Source organism: Arvicanthis niloticus, chromosome 10 (genome assembly GCF_011762505.2).
Source record: "Arvicanthis niloticus isolate mArvNil1 chromosome 10, mArvNil1.pat.X, whole genome shotgun sequence".
In the NCBI taxonomy this organism is placed as follows: domain Eukaryota; kingdom Metazoa; phylum Chordata; class Mammalia; order Rodentia; family Muridae; genus Arvicanthis; species Arvicanthis niloticus.
In genome coordinates, this window is record NC_047667.1 from 60,685,312 (window position 1) to 60,702,573 (window position 17,262).

The window sequence follows — 17,262 nt, forward strand, 5'->3', positions numbered from 1 at the left end:
ACAACCCCAATTGTATACTTTTTTCATTGGAGAAAGAAATCCTACAGGGTGTGTGTGTGTGTGTGTGTGTGTGTGTGTGTGTGTGTGATCTCTACTAGAAGTTAGCAGAGCTGTCCTTGCCACCACCACTGCTAATTATTTTGTTGATTTTTATAGACTTTTAATTATTCTAGTGGTAAGCTCTGCCTGCCCCTCTTTCTTCATGTCTCCATCTCTCCCTCCCAAATCCTGGCATTTTCCCCACCTGTATAAAAGCCTCTGCTGAGTTCATAGTGCATACTAGTAAATTCTTGATGAAATCACTTTGTACAAAAGTCAAAGTCTCTCTGGTTTCCTTACAATGATTAATATGTTTATATGGTTTATAAAATTGATCTAATCATTTATTTATCTTGAGATCATGAGGCAGTTTTTCCCTCTCCAATCCAATAATTGTATTATAGTTTTGTGTGACAGTAACCATTTGGGAGCAAAGCAAAGCAAATATATTTGTTAATTCACTAATTTTTTAAATAGAAGTTTAGTCTGTAACAATGAACTAAGTATGAGGGAAAACTAAGAGATCCTCTTGCTTATTAGACTACCGTGCAGGTTTCGTGCTGTTTGTTCCTGCCTGCTGTCTTATGTGACTCACTCATTGTAGTCTGGAGTAATTTGTTCAACTGTATACCGTTTGCTCAGCAAAGCTTCTCATTATATTTAAACATAAACATACGTATATAGAATATTATACCACTGTATTTATATCACATTTTATGTTTCTGAAATATCGGGCTATTTTCAGTTTGGATTCTTTCATATCTCATGCTATGACCTCTGTGTAAGCGTAAACCAGCATGTACTTTAAGTAAATACATTATTTCTGCTCCTTGATCTTCAGTCCCTGTCTCAGCCTTGCATCCAGGGTTGTGGTCCTGGAAGTGAGCGCAGTACCTTTTGTGGCTTGTAAGGTGTAAGGTTTTCTTTCTTTGTATTTACTCTTCTAAGTTCTAATAGAGCCACTATTTTTATAAAACTTTTTTTAATCTAGAAGACTAAAATTAGGCAGAATTAGGTTATTATAACAGGGTAACTGGTTCAAAAATTTACAAGGCTCACCTTGAGTTCTTGTGTATCATGTCTCTACATATCTGTAACCTAGATCATGGGAGGCCATTTAAGAGCAGCGCCATGCATCTCTGCATTCAGCGTCTTCTCTCCTGACGAGTAAATAATTAAACCATTCTAATTGTGTGAGCTATAAGACAGCATCACCATTTCCTTCCATCTATTTAAAATGTTTTAAAAGAATTCACTGCTGCATAATATCCTAAAAGAAATTGATCATACTTTTCCTGTAATAAATGTTGTCCTGACAGTAAAGCATTAGCAACCATTGATAACCTAGCAACAATATTGTGATCTCCTTAGATAATTAATCTTCGCTATTTTCCTGTCAGAAGCAACAGTGCTTGATTTTATGTTGAGCCAGAAAGATTGCCAGTTTTGAAAATTAAAAAGCATTCCTTTTATATTATTCATCCCAGTAACAATTTATGATGGTGCATTTAGCTGCTGAACGCTTGTCAACAAACGTAATTATGTTTCGATATAAACAAGATTGGTGGTTTTACTATGCAGCTCCATCTTTGGTGAGAATGTTTTGATTTAGGTTCAGATTATACAAGCTGCGTATTTATGTCATTCCTCCTTCTTTGTTAATAGTTTTTATTTCTTCTGATAATTACTTGTAGGCAAACGAGCATGCATTTAGGATCCTTGTGCACAGGAGACATCAAAAGGAGAAGAAAGGCTGCCCCATTGCCTGGACCCACTGCAGCAGGTAAGACAGAACGGGGTGGAGTGGGGACAACGGGATGCACATAAGTCACCACAAATAAAACACAAGCTGTTCATAATCACTCCTACAAGAGAGGCACGGCTGTAAGAATCTGGAAGGCAGGTGTTTGTCTTTATGTTAGCATGTATAGCCCGTTCGTTGTGTGGACCTGGCAGGTAGCTAATCAATGAGACTCATGCTGTATACCCACTCAGATGGGTGGGATGTGCAAAGATACAGAAACCCACAGCTGTGTCTTTGGCAGGCTTGAGGAGATTTTTCAGACTTGCAGGGAAAACGGCATAAACAGATGAGAGGACAAATAGCTCACTGCCTAAGTCTTTGTGACTACTAGGTCTGAGTGGTGGGTATAGGAGAGTCACCGTGTGACTGCTACAGCCTGCTTTTTCCACAGTGATGCCCTTATCCCTGAGCATGTACATATTCTGAGGATATGTGAAGGCTTCCTTTGGCTCTTGTCCCTACCTTCCTACCTCCCACCCACCATCTCTTCCTTCCTGAAATAACATCTTCCTACCCTTCCAGGCAGAAGCTGAGGTCTGAATATGATTCATGGTGTTAGTACACTTCAGTGCTATACACGTGGGCTCAGCAGCCACATTCTGATTAGAATTTTCCCACATATAATGTGAATGAACTTATAGGATATTATAAAAATATTTGTCCTTTTTTGTTCATTAATAGATGTTGCCTGGTTATCTCTGGAAAATATCAGAGACAAAGCTAAAGAGGCCATCTGTCACAAATGCCTTGTAGTTATCCAAAGGATCATGTCCCAAAAGAAGAAAGGACTACGAGGAAGGAGTGGGCAGTTGTTAAAAGATAGTAATAGGAGAGCAGGGCCCATCAAAATACATTATATGCAATTATAAAGATGTCACAGCAAAACCCATTATTTTATATAATTAACACACACTAATATAAAATGAATGAAAAAAAAAAAGAGACCTCTCTTGCATATACTGACTTCAACCCAATTATGTGTCTGAAATTTATAGAAGATGCATCCAGCTATTACTATGGAGAAACATAGAGTGTTCATGAAATCCTTATAAAGTGTGGTATCTATCCATAAGGAAATGAATAGATGTGATAAGTTCTAGGCTCTCCTAAGTTCTTCAACATCTCCATTCCCAGTGAGTGGTCCCCTGAACTCTGACCTCAGTGGGAAGCCACAGAAGGACAAGTCCTAGAGCTACTGCTAGTGGCCTTACGTGGTCACAGTAACAAAGCGGAAGCACCCTGACACACAGCACCTGTGTGGAGTGCAGAAGAGCAGTACGTGAGGAAGGATCGCATAGTTCTTACTTAGTACACGAGCGTTCTTACTTCAGAGCTCAGGACATCAAGAAACCATGTAGAATTTAGACAGAAACCTTAACTGTAGCCCAAAGCAGTCTTTTGTCAAAAGCTTGTGCCAGCATATTCCAGATAGTGTACTTCAAGTCTGTTGAGAGTCTTTTAAGATTTGAGATTTTCATTTTACTAGTAGACTTTAGCTCATGGAATAAAGTTCATAATTATTTAATATGTGGTGGTGTTGATTTGGGGTTTTTTGGGTTTTTTTGTTTTAGCTACTCAGAATGCTGTGTCACTCATTTTAAGTGGATTTTTCAAACCTGTGTGCAGCAGTCCTTTCAAAGAGGAACAGATGCAGGCAGCTGTGGGAAAGTCCTTGATTTCCACTGACCACCTCCAGCACTGATGCAGCCTGAGTGAAGGTGCTAATCTAGAGACAGTCAGAAAGGCCATGGCAGAAATACACTTGGAGTATGCAGTTAGGCATGGGGCATAACCTTGTCCATGAAAACTGCTGTTTTCACATTCTAGAATAGAGTTAGTCACAGAATACAGAGTATGTTACATCTACAAATTTCCCCGGCTGTACTGGTCTATAGAGCTCCTCTTGAAAGAATATTCTTGGGGCTAAAGAAATGGCTCAGTAGGTGACAGCACATGCTGTGGAGATATGAGGACCTGAAGTCAGATACCCAGCAGCCACCCATAAAGCTAGACACTGCTAGGAGTGCTAACTCCAGAGCTATGGAGGGCAGAGACAAGAGGCTCAGGGTCAGTCACTGGGGCTTGCTTAGTGCCAGCCACACTCCTGGTTCAAAGAGAGGCAGGGTCTCATGGGACTAAGGTAGAGAGTATAAATCAGAACACCTAATGTCTTCCTCTGGGCTGTGTGCATGCACACCTACACATAACTGTGCATACCGTGCACACACATATGTTTTTTGCTGTGTTCACAGGTCTTTGCAGGCCTTCCAAAAGACATGCTTCCCTGAGATACACTCTTGGGTTCCTTTCTTTTAGTCAGCACTGAATGTAAATGAGGAAAATTAAAAAAAAAAAAAAAAAAAAAAAAAAAAAAAGAAAGAAATCTCATATGAAGTAGGGAAGAAGAATCTTCATTCTTCTTCAACAGGTGGATATTGTTTATCATCTTCTCTGATTTCTCTGTAATTTATTATGAAAACAAATAGCAGATGTAGAAGGGGCTTACCAGATCTTGCTGGAAGTGTACAGTTGGGAACTTGTAGTTTGCCATCCCACATTGGATCTGTGTAAGTTGATGACTCTCATCATGAGCAGTTCAGTTGTGTAATATATTCATGATAAAGGGTAATGTCTGTAAGACACTCAGAGCTGTCAGAAATCAAACCCCAGATCTGATTGTGCTGCTGCTAAAGTGGGGCCACCCTCCAGCCCTCAAAGCCAGAGTGCTGAGCAGAATTCAGTCTCTAGAAAGCTGCACCAGCCAGCAGTGCTGTTGGATGTAAATTTATTAACTGTGACAGGAACGCCAAGTTTATTTCAGTGCCTTAGCTTATTTCCTGCTCCTTCCCTAGCATTGAGTATTGACAATGTGAAATGAATATTGATATGGTTAGGTATTTACTTTTTTAATGTGTGGCTCGTTCTGCCACCTTCAGAGTCACATACCAAAGCCAGTGTGTGTCTCCAGCCAAGGCTGTGGATTCACTGTTATAAGTGGAGGAGTTCTAAAGTGAGGGCCTTGCATCAGGGTGAGTTTACAGCCTGAGAAAAGCCATCTGTAAAGGCGAGGAAGTAGTAAGCAGCGGGGCAGGAAGATGGCGGTCACTCTTCTGCAGGCTCAGCACTGTTGGTTCTGGGTGTCATTGTCCACTGCAGGCTCAGCACTATCAGCTCTGAGTGTCATCGTCAGTACAAGTCTGAGCTTTTTAAGGATTTGATGATAAACATGTTAAATCGTTTTGTTGGGATACGCTACCAACCACACTTAGGTATCCTCCACTCAACGGCACTGAGTTTAGTGCTGTTTGCAGTTACTGATGTCTGAACTGTTTAGTTTGTTAGAATGGTTTTCTCACTTAAGAAAAGAAACTAGTTTTATATTATACCTTCATATAAATTGAAATCATAATTTTCATTGTATAACATGTAAGTGCAGGGCTGGGTAGCACACGCATGAGTGCTAAGGATTATCAAGGCTGTAGGTTCTGTCCTCGGTGCCTGAAAATATAGTAAAACAAAAAGAAAATAAGGGACCTATATACTGAAGCACCCAATTAAATTCATTTTATTTACCTGAAAAACATGTGTGATATTACAGGTCAAATAATTGAAGCATTTGACAAACAGTGGTCATGCCTCCCAGATTCTCACCTCTTGTCCATAAAGTAGATGCTGAGGACATAATTACTACTCACAGTTTTGTTAACATTGCTAATAATAACAGCTCTGACCCTGGTGACTAGCGAAGGGATTGGAAGGAATAAGGGAGAACTAATAACCGCCTTCTGAGCAGGGGCAGAGACAGGTGGAGCCTGCCGTTATGTGGGTAGCAGCTCTTCACCTCCCCTTCCACTGGCTGCTGATCCGACATCAATACAACATTTTAGGAGCCAAATTACTCAACAAGCTGCCAATTAGGCTTGAAGTCAGCTGGATAGATTAGTGGCTAAGAGAGGCCGATGCAGGATTGCGGTCTCTTGAGCCAATTACGCAAGTGAATCCCTCCACCAAGCTCTGCTCTGTGGAGAGTCAGAGAGGAGAGGACGCACTCAACTGCAGTGGACTCGGGGGACCCAGCAGACAGGCTAGAACCCGGATCAGGAGCGAGAACTAAATCAGGCTACGCTTGCCACAACTGCAAGCAGAGAGAGCAAACTCGATCCTTGCAATGAGGTGGCACGGCCTTCCTCTTTATCTTTTGCACTGTTTCCTTATGGGAGTGCGCTGCACTTAGAAATTGGGATCCTTTGCTGTTTTCCTTCCAAGTACAACATGCTGCTTTGACTATTTTTATGGAGTCAAAAAAATTAAACATCATTCTAAACACTGAGAAAGAACAAGTTCTTCACTTTATAAAAAAGGTACCTTTGGAAGTAGCACAGTCCCTGTAGATCTGCACGCTTCTGTGCCAGCAATCTGAAGTCAGGTAGACATTGTTTTCACAGTGCGACTTAGGACTAAATATGACTGACCATCACGTAGCAATTTCCAGAGATGCATTAAATTGGCCTCATGGTTGTCCCTTTTTTTTTTTTAATTAAAACTAAAGTTTTGCAAGCTAACATCCCACACATCTATGTGACCAGATGTGTTAGAGCAGCATCAGACCTCTGACCTCCGTTCAGCTTACCCACACAGTTAAATTAACTTGTTGCACTCATTGGAAAGCCAGTGTATAAAGTAACACAGTGTCATCTGACACCTGATCAGCAGCACCCACAGGCTCCAGGTGGCCACCCCACTTATTGTGAAATAAAAACTTAGTTCTTTAAGAGTCTGACCAGATGTTTTTCTTTATATTTTTTCTGCTTTTCATTGCATCCATCCTAGTCTTTCTCACAATCTTATAAGTGATAAGTCTTATGTAGCAATTCAAGCAGGAAATCGGGTTAGCCAGGAAATCACATTAGCCAGGAAACCGTCTTGGGGATCAGTTGTTGCCATTCAAGCTATAGGTTGTGGCAGGCCCTTCGTGTCACATTAGGTGTGAGTTTCTTCCTCATGGGCATCGAACCTACAAAGACTTGCACTTTACCCCTGAGGTATGCCTCCAGCCCTTCGACCTCTGATTCAATCAGCCAGTAATTCATATAATCACTGATTATTGCAATCCCATAATCCCTGTGGAGTGAGCCTCACAAGTGGTAAGCACTGTCTCCCTTGTCCTGAAGCCCTGAGGATAGAGAATGCAGAAATGTTGGCTAAATGGTTTGATGACTGGTTGATTGTGCTGTAGTAAATAAGAGAAAGTTAGCCTTTTAAAAGTACATGGGAAGCACTTTGCCTGCTTCTGCACGACAGGGAGCTAAACCTACTTCCGGTTCCTCTGAATGCCAGGTAAGTAAGCCATTGACTCTACACTGATATTTCTTATTCACTAGGAAATACATGCCAAAGGGCACATACAAATGTGTGGGCACAGTTTAAAGAGCAGTAACAAATTCCACCTGTGCAACCTCACTCACACCAGCACTAGGAGAGTGCTGTATCAGGAGCCCCTTGGGTGCTTGTTATTGTCACTGTCAGTGCTTGGGTATTCTCCTATTGCCTTTAGGAGGCTCTCTGAGGAGTAGGACAGAGTCCTAGCTTTTTTGTGGTGGTAGAAGGGTACAAGCCAGAGAAGTTGTTATTGTCATCCTCAGTCAGGGAGGAAAAACCTCAGTGGATGTGGAATACCGATAGCAGAGCTGAGGTAAGGAGGGCCATCTGACTCCTGTTAAGCGGCCCATTTCAACCTATATCCACGTTCCAGAACAGAGACACCCCAGACTCAGGGACTGACCTGGGCCACCACAGGCATCATGTGGGTCTCTAAAGAGAGAGATCTTTGTCCCTCGGGTCTCAGGAAAGACCGCCATGAGCTCTGCAGTGTTCTTCTGTGTGATTTCTGTGTTACCTGCTTCTATAGCCATGAAAACATGGGCCTGTAAGGAGAAGGGGCAAAGTGTTCAGGGGTGTGGCAGACTGAACATGAGGGAGGAGAGAAGCAAGACTATTCCAGGCTTCGGGAGAGGTACGTGAGGGCCTGAGTTCAGAATCCTAGCTCCTGTGTTAAAGCTCAATGCTACAGCATAGCTTGTAACCCCTGTGCTGGGCACAGACAGAGGAGCCCAGGGTCTCGCTGGCCTGGGGTCTACATAGCCACTGAGCTCCAGGCTAAGAGAAAGACGCTAGCTCACAAAGTCAAATGGAGAATGCTAGAGGAAGACCATCGATGTCAGCCTCTGACCTCTGAGGCATGCACACCTACATACATGCCTAAGTGTTAAGTCATAGGAATTCAGGGTACAACCAGTTATGTTTTGGGTCTGTTTGGTTTGGTTTTATTACGTTTGGGATCTGGGGCAAATGTAAGATATTGCAGAATAAGTTGTATTTTTACCAAAACCCATGATGCAGCAGTGAAAACCCACTCAGGTGTGGAGTTGTTCCTGGTTTGCTGAGCCTTCTTCATATACATGAGCTTATCTGAGCTGTGCCTTTGTATGAGGTAGGCAGTAGATTCTGTAGGATGCCTGTGTGATGGATGAGAAAACAGGGCTCAGGCTTCTCAACCTTGGGGAGATACTCACTTGTGGGCTGTCATGTTCTCATTTCAGGAATTGTGGGTGAAAATGCCCAGCCAATCCTAGAGAGCAACATCGGGAACCGCATGCTTCAGAGTATGGGATGGACACCCGGGTCAGGCCTTGGGCGTGATGGCAGAGGGATCTCGGAGCCAGTTCAAGCCGTTCAGAGGCCAAAAGGGTTAGGACTTGGATTTCTTCTACCAAAAAGCACTCCTACCAGCCCTGCCCCTGCCTCAGGAAAACCTGCCTGAGCAGAAGGACAGAGAAGAGAGCCTGCAACTCGTGCCCCATTGTTATAACTTGATCATAGAGCTTACTGGGTTGAAGCTGACCTCGGTGTTGCCTCCAGCAAGCTTCCAGGCTGCTTAGCACCCTGCTACAGTGATAGAGATGGGATTCCATCACAATTCACGGTGCTGAAGTACGAACCTCACCCTTTTACATTTCCTCAGTTGCCAGCAGTTTCTAGACATGAAAAACAGTCTCTTATTTATTTTGATCCTACACATCAGTTCTTTCCGCTGCCTTGTTCAATCCGTGTGTGTGTGTGTGTGTGTGTGTGTGTGTGTGTGTGTGTGTGTGTGTGTGATGTCGGGACAGTGGAGCATACCCACTGGGTCTGAGAGGATCACATTCTCATGATGCCTACACTAAGTAGTTCTGTCCTCCCCTCTCCTCCCAGATTCCCTCCCTCACATGCAGGGAGTCATAGGCGCATCTGTGAAGGCTTGGTAAGCTCACATTCCTTTGCTTTGGCTCTGATGAGGGTTTGTAATAATGATGCCCATTACTTTTTTCAACAGTGTATCATAAATTCACAGTGACAGATAGCAATCAGTGTTTCCTCTGACATTTCACAAGAGCTAATGTCACTATTGTCACTGTTATCATCATCATCACCATCACCCAACTGCTGTCAGTGTCACTCTGTGTAGAGCTTAGACACTTTACCTCATCGCTGCTCGCCGTCGTCACCAGAGCGCTGTCAGCGTCACTCCAGTGTAGAGCTATACACTTTACCTCAGTTAGGACACAAAGTCATTCCTAAAGGAAAATGTATTTGTAAATTCATCCTGACTGAACTGTAAACCCTGCCCTCCAGATGTCTACCTCTTCCCAAAGGCTGGGGTTTAAGGATCAGCTCCAAGATGAAGAAGAGTGGCTGGCTCAAGGTTTAGTCACTGAAGTAAATTGTTAAACTCTTGAGTCAGTTTATTTGAAGATTTAAATAGCTTTTCCCAAAACTGAGATGTCTGGTAATGGCCTAATCCACTTACCAAGAACAGGAGAAACTGAGGACCCGTCACTCTCAGACTAAAACACTTAAAAATTAAGCGAAACACTATGTTCTTTCCATTCTGTTTCTAAGTCATTCTCTTCATAATGTCAGAAATTTTCAGTTGTCCTTTTCAGAAAATACTGATTTGTTATAATCTTCATTAAAAACCCTGATAATTATTGTCACTTACAATGGTCTCCTTTGTCCTTGGACCAAGCAGTATGAACTTAAGTTTTGTAAACTGAAAAAAAAAAAAAATATTTAAGGCAAGAGAAAAGCTTTAAGCAGTTTAACAGACCTTTTCTATGTGGTCCTCAATTTAAAAATTTCAGCCTCTGTAGTCTGACAGATGTCTGCATTTCTGCTAGGAACTGTCTTCCCTAGGAAGTGTTCGTGGTAAGAAGTGGGCTGGCTAGGACACAGGTGGACAGCCATTTGTGCCTTGCGGAACACTGTGTTGGGGAAAGCATTGCTGCTGGAACAAGCTCCTCATTAGCAAACTGCCATTTTTCATAGCTGTCTTTCTAAATGCTTACTGTATTCATGTAGGCGGGAAGATGGAAGAGACTGGACTCAAGGGTCTATTCCAAACTTGTGTGCTCCTCTTTGAATTTTATTTTTTGATGGTCTTGTAAAGCCCTAGGAAAGGACTTTTAAAGGCTCAGTTTCGAGCCCGTGAGAAGCAGTGAGGCCACTGCACTCTTGGCTGCAGGCTCCAGAGGAGGTGGTTCCTGTGTCCTACCATTTCCTAGAGGATGCACAGGAGTAGCCCATGTGCCACACAGTGGGGCTCCGTAACTGCTGTCTCTGAGCGCTTTCCATCACTGCCCTCCAAGACAGTGTGAACCGTCTGCTGAGGCTTCTGCAGCAAGGTTCTCACAAGCTGCTGTGACACCAGAGTTCTACTTTCACACATGAAAACTCTTGACTCACAGGGGACTGGGGACAGTTCTTACTCTACTAGTGTTTATCTGTTCAGAGTGGATGACCAGCACTTACAGGAGAACCAGCAGCCCCCAGCCCACTGCCAGCTGCCAACAGGCATCCTTCAACATTCAGTCCAGTCCTTATAAAGAGCAGCAAGATACGATGCTCTGGTACGCCTGACCAGAGCTGAGAAGTAAACACGGTTAAAATCCGAAAATTTCATGTGAATCAAATGTCTGCTTGGGACATGAATCCCACTGGTTTACAATTAGTAGAGATTAACAAATTGTTGCCAGTTCAAATCAGTTCCTGGAGTCCACATCAATGGAGTTCATGATTTTAAATGTATCATTCATATCACTTTTAAATAGTCTTAAGAGATTTCCCCTGCATCCTCATGAATCCACCCTGCTTTTCTGCAAGCTAGTCAGTTAGAGTCTCCTCCCTTCCCATTCATTTCCTATGGTAGCCAAAGAATCTAAGCATATCTGTGTTTGCAGTGTGACTCCACGGTTGTGTGTCTCTGATGTTGATCAGATGTGGGCTGCAGTTATTCCCTCCCTTCTTCCTTGCCTAAATAAAATGTATAAGACTGAATTCCCCTTATATTCATTTCTATTTTTTTTAATAAATGATTTAGTGAGTTTAAAAGTGGCCAGCTATGCTAACACCCACCTATATCCCCAGAAGTTGGGAGATTGAGGCAGGATTGCTATGAGTCCAAAGCCAACCTAGACTATGTAGTGAGTTCCAGGACAGACAGAGCTGTATAGTGATACCCTGTCTCAAAAATAAATATCAATGGAAACCCATTGCTAAGTATAACTTACCCATAAATTGGGCACCATGTTTAAACACAGTGGTTTGGGATTAAGTGGTTTGTGATTAAGCAGACGAAAAGTTGAGACGGCAGGGTTAAATGTGCATCTTTGAATATGTGTACACATGGTTGCATTTGCAGCCAGAGTTTGTTTGCAGTATACAGACATGATTGAGAAGTTCTGCCCTTCATTCGTGTTCAGCATTTCAAATTGGTATTCAGTGCATTTCATTTTGAGCAGATGTTTCATAAGCGAGTAATCGTTGAAATACTTTTAAAACCATTTTAACTTGTATTTTGTCTTTCAGAAAGAGAAATGATCTACATTAGTACTGTAAAATGAAGTTATTAGCAAGGAATACTTTGATTTTTTTTCTTTTTGTAGAAAACTTATTGGTTCAACAAAGAAGTGAAAGAATAAAGCATAGTGAGAACTTTATTTCTAATGCTGTTTTTGCTGTGTTTCCATCTTAACGTTCTGTTAGTTCCTCTCCGTGTTTGTCCTGTCTGAAGGTGGTGGGGATTGAATCTAAGGCCTCTCTCCAGACAAGCGCTCTCCTCTAGACCATGTCTCAATACCTCGTCTCCTAACTTCAGAGTCATGAAAACACTGTTAAATATTCTCTGCGTGGTAGAGTACTTCCTTAGCCTGCATGAGGCTCTGTGGTTGACCCACTGTAATGACATCCAGTTAACATTTAATAGTACAGCTTACTGTTATTAAGCTCTGGGAATTTCAAGTGTCTCAAAAAAAAAATTTTTAAGAAAAATTTAGCAATGTATCTCACCCACAAATTTATTCGTAACTGATTGGAACCTGTTAAACCACACGTCCCCGTTTTTGTTTCTCTAAAATGGAATGAGCTGACCTTCCATTCTCTCTCCAACTATATCTTTTGACCAGTGCAGCAAGGCTTGCCTCTCTTGACACTTGAAATATTTTGTAGTATCCATCAGATTATTAAGTTTACTTTGCTAGAAAAGACACTTCACTTTTGGCATAAGAGGGTTTTCTTCCACAAAAGTGAGTAGAGTTGTTACAGTAAGTATTTTTTTTTTAATCTAACAGGCCCTAAATACTCATCAGTGTAGCAGGCTTGAAGTAATATAAACTCAGTCAACAGGTCGACCATGAAGGCTTCTTCTACACGGACCCGTTACTTTACACATCTGGCACCTTAAGGAGACTTGCCTCTGGGTCTGGAGAGGTGCTGCCATTAGCTGCCAGTATCATGGTCCACTGTTGCCACCAAGAATCCTCTCTATACTAGTGTCATTACATGGTTTAAATCATACTCAGATTAAATAATCCTTGGATCCTCAGCCCTCCCTCCTGCCACATCACTGTTATCTCAGTCGTCTACTCCTTCGAGTGAGAGTTCTGAAGTGGCCAACAACAGAAAGGTGTCTTGTGTTTCTGTAGTTGCTGGCACACCCCCCCCCCACCTTGGTTTGGCCTTTCCAAATAAATCACACACTTTAGCATTGAGCAGGATGCTTGGCTTTTCCATCTGAAGGTTATTAGAACGTGATCCCAGAAAGAAGTAGCCTGGTTATCTTCAGTCTGTTTGTGAGTTACTATGAAATTTCTAATGGCCAGATGTAATATAAGGCTGTATTCTTAGCACATGTGAAATCTAGGCAGAAAAATCAGGAGTTCAAGACCAGTCTCAGCTATAGAGTGAGTTTGAAGCCTACAGGAAACTCTGTCTCAATAAAAACCAAATTAAAAAAATTTCAAGAAATATTAATCTCTTCTTCATGCAACACTCTTTAGTAAATTTGGAATAAAAAATAAAACAAACTGAACATAGGCTTGTCCGAAATAAAACATTGTGAAGTCCCTAATTGATGTGAACTCACTTCTAAGCCAAAACCTCACAGTTGGAATGGACAGATGAACCCAGAAAAGAAGGGAAAAGGAGAAGCAGGTTATACTGACTGGATAGCAAACTGAGCTTCTGACATTCCTCACTGGTGGCTCTAGTCTATTACAGAATGAATGTGGATGGCCTGTGGTACATTATGGACGAGGTATGTTATTCCTAAGAGTGTTGAGGCATGTGGAGAACACTTGGGAGCACGTGTTAAAGGAAAGTCTAAAACGAGAAAGCACAGCACCCCTAACAATACTCTGCTGTGGTGTGTACAGCTCTAGGTTACTGTGCTTGCCTTGATGCCTGACTCACATCTTCTGACACCTATCGGATCCAGTGCCTTTCCTACTTTGAAAGCACATCTTGGTCTATTCCACATGATATAAATCACAGGACAGTCCGCAGACTGAGGGACACATTGCCATGCACATTGGAAGCCAGTGCGTTCTGACTCTCAGGCCATTGTTTCTCCATGAGGCCCCTTAACAACCCAGCTAGAAACAAGCAGCAGATTTTCCCTCCCTGACGCAGTGAGTAATTGTCTGCACCGCAGTGACAGATGTGCAATATAGCAGCTTCTTCGGGAAAAAATTAACAGTTTGTCCAGCATGTCAGCTCTCTCTTTTTAGTGCTTGGGAGGTCTTGGCCCCATTACGGATGATTTAGAAATTGAGGCAACCAAAGCCCAGCTGCCTGCGCTGAAAGCCTTCGTTAGTCTGCCTCATCTGCATTCCAGGACTTGCTCACATCCAGAAATTGGTGGAGCCCCTCTGGCCACAAGATGAGTATGGGCTGACAATGCCTTGATTTGTTGAGAGAGAATAAATGGATTTTCCAGAAGATGAGGAAATATCACCATTACTGGCCAATTTGCAGCATTTTATCTGGTCTTCAAACTTGTCACTTTTGTTATTGTTGCATGGTAATTACATAGTGAAACGGAAAGAAAACAAATCCTGGTTACATATTCAGATGGATTGCAAAATCATATAATCCCGATAAATGCCCATTTATGATACACATGGATGAAAGGTTCATTTTAATTTTGAATGGCTAGCTCAGCCATGAAGAGGATAGAGGATTAAATTCCAGAGAATCTGACTACATCAAACAAATAGTCTTTCTCTTCACTTGTTCCTCTATTCAGGGAGGTGCCATATGGCATTTTCACAGACAGGATGGTCTTGACAACTCAGGAGTGCCCTGAGCATTGCACTCTCAGAAGAATGAGAATTCTTGGAGTGGATCTTGCCCTGGGGATCAGTATCCTAAGGGCTTCTAGGGAAGCCAGAGACTTGAGTGAAGAACCATCTTGAGGAACAACTCGTTTTTTGATCACCTCTCCAGGCATCATCTGTTCAGAAACTAGAAATCCCATGCTGATCCTTAGGTTCCTGGTCCTAAAGTAGCTCCTCGCCCTGCCCAGGCCAGTCAGCACACAGGCTGTCCTGTGAGGTTGAGTGAGCATGCTGATGTGGGGAGCCAGGAGGAGAGAGCAAAGGTAGGCAGCACCCCAGGGATACTACTTACAGTGTCAGCCCTTTCTTAAGAGGGACACCCCAAAAGGAGCCTTCCCCCTCTTGTCAGTTAAGCTTAGATAGAAACTGACTGGGTCCCAGCACATTATGGTGATGAGAGGAAGGGTGTTCACCTCCCTTAGCCAAGGAGGGGCATGGGTCACTTCTGCTCCATCACTTGGTCCACTGAATCAAGAGACTCGCCCCATAGTGGTGGAGCACATGTGTATTTGATGTACATGAACTTTCTGCCACATGTCCATATTGTGCGACATGTCTAATATCAAAGTTGTCATGTTAAATATCAAAGTAATATGGTCCACATTTCATTGAATTTCAGACACTTTCAGGGTTAAGATGTATCTTAAGTTTATGGAGAGGCAGGAAGAGAGAATCAGGAACATTTCTTTCCGCTATCCATAGCAACATGCCCAGCTCAAGTGATAGACGGTGATGAAAAGGTGTGTAAATTCTGAACCATGAAACAAAAACACTCTTTAAAAATGAGGAGTGTCAGGGAAGATTGGGACTGGAGCTACTGCTTAAGGAGTGACAGACAGGTTTACTCCTGGCCACTACCGTATGTTCTGACATGATGTAGAAGACACAGGCAGTAGAATTCCTCCCAGTGGCCTCAATGCATGTCCCTGGTGCTGTGTGGATGGAGTCTAATCTTACTTCAAGTCCTTTGCTGAGTTCCAGGATAACAGTAACTACCCTGTAAGGTTATAAGGACTGACTGAGTGAAGCTGCACATTTAGCACATAGTAGGCCCTTGCACCTTGGTACCTCTTGCTCTGTTAAAGAAATGGGGAATTCTTCATGTTTATATAGTCTTGCCTAAAGGATTGAGTGAAAGGGGAGATTAGACCCAAGTGTTAACTCACTTTTTCTTCTTTCCAGAGTAAGAGGCACATTTAGTAAGTTCTCTAATTTCATTGCAACAGGACTACATGCCTTTAGTAATAAGCGCCTGTGACTCCAGATGAGATTAGGTTTTTAAAAATATACTCAGAGCTGGAGTTTACTGTTCTTGTAGGGCACCCAAGCTTGGTTTCCAGCACCCACATCAGGCAGCTCACAAAGGCCTACAGCTCCAGCTTGAGGACATCTGATGCCCTCTTGTGGACTCTTGTAGCCCCCCAACATGGGTGCATATACATATACACAGACACACATGCATAGACATAAATAAAAATAAATCCTCTTTTAAAAATGCATTCAACTGAAAATATGTGAACAGTAAAAACAGCATTCAGTCATCAGTAGCCAAAAAACCCTTGTAACTGGACATCTCCAGCTCTTGTGGAGATTTTGGCCACATTTGCCTTGCCTCTGACTCATCATGGCTCTCCTGACCTCTGCTGTGTTCTCATAGACCCTGGAGTGTAATGTACAGAGCCTGTGCCAGACCTGGGAGGGAATACATTTAGCTCAGGACTCTGAAAACCTACTGTTTCTGTTATTTTCTCAGCCTGAAACTGACTTTTCACAATCTTTTAAAGAATATATTCTATAACAGTGCCTACCAGAATGCAGTATGTAAGTATCACCAGAGCACTTAAAATTTTGATATTTTCAAACTGTCTTCTTAGTGAGGCACCTGAGAATAAGGGCACAATTGAGCCTTCCCTGAAGGAATTGGATGTAGTGTCAGCAAACTTCTGGCCATATCTAGATGTGGGCTTCTTTAGTAGAACATTCTGGATCTTCTACCATAAGCTTTTTCCTGAGAACTGTCTCTGCTTTACCACCCTTCCTCTTTCTGCTAAAGAAGGACAAGAGATTTCATCCAGTCTTATTGTGATTGGTGTCTTGAACAGAGGAGCCATTGTGAAGGAGAGAAGGAAAAAGATTGTCTAAAGGGGTCAAAGGGATGAGCGAGCATCAGAGAGAAGAAGCAAATGCAGGTTTCATATGGCCACAGAACCTTCAAAGCATGGGGGAAGAGCATCACACCAGCGTTGAGAAAGTAAGACTTCTGTGGAAAGCATAGCCTCTCTCCCACAGGACCCACTTTTTACAAATTTGACCGGACACTTACTGTGCCCCCTAAGCATCCTGTGAGTAAGCACGTAAGCCAGAGGGGAGTCCTTCACATCACAACAAGACATGTCACGGAAGAGCAGAGTCCCTTTAGAAAGCAATCTCTCAACTGCTTATATACAGATTATTAAATGCTTAACTGGGGGCGGGGTATAAAAGCTGATGTACCTAGGCCAGTATTTATTAAATGTCCATCTTAGATTCAGATAAAACAAATTTGAAGTCATAATAACAGTCAATTGTCCCATTTTTAGTTTTTATGTGAGCAGACAAGAAGGTAAAATAGGCTGTCTGGGTTAGTATGGGGCTCCTGAGCATTCTACCATGGTTATAATTCTTTCCTGAAGACTTAGTCTTGGTCCCATAAGGCACTCCTTTTATCTC

The 17,262-nt window shown here is 42.5% G+C and overlaps 1 protein-coding gene across 4 annotated transcripts in view; it reads left to right on the top strand.

Moving 5' to 3' along the window:
* The window catches only part of Gpatch2 (G-patch domain containing 2), a 142,869-nt gene extending 130,992 nt beyond the window's left edge, over positions 1 to 11,877 (top strand). For 3 of the 4 annotated variants that reach the window (XM_034513357.2, XM_076941584.1, XM_034513358.2), the window contains 2 exons: positions 1,734 to 1,822; positions 8,443 to 11,877. In XM_034513357.2, the coding sequence (XP_034369248.1) occupies positions 1,734 to 1,822; positions 8,443 to 8,663 (310 nt within the window). In that variant the 3' untranslated portion in view covers positions 8,664 to 11,877. The remainder of the gene's footprint in view (positions 1 to 1,733; positions 1,823 to 8,442) is intronic. The other variant, XM_034513360.2, reaches the window with a different exon arrangement.
* The last annotated feature ends 5,385 nt before the right edge of the window (positions 11,878 to 17,262 follow it).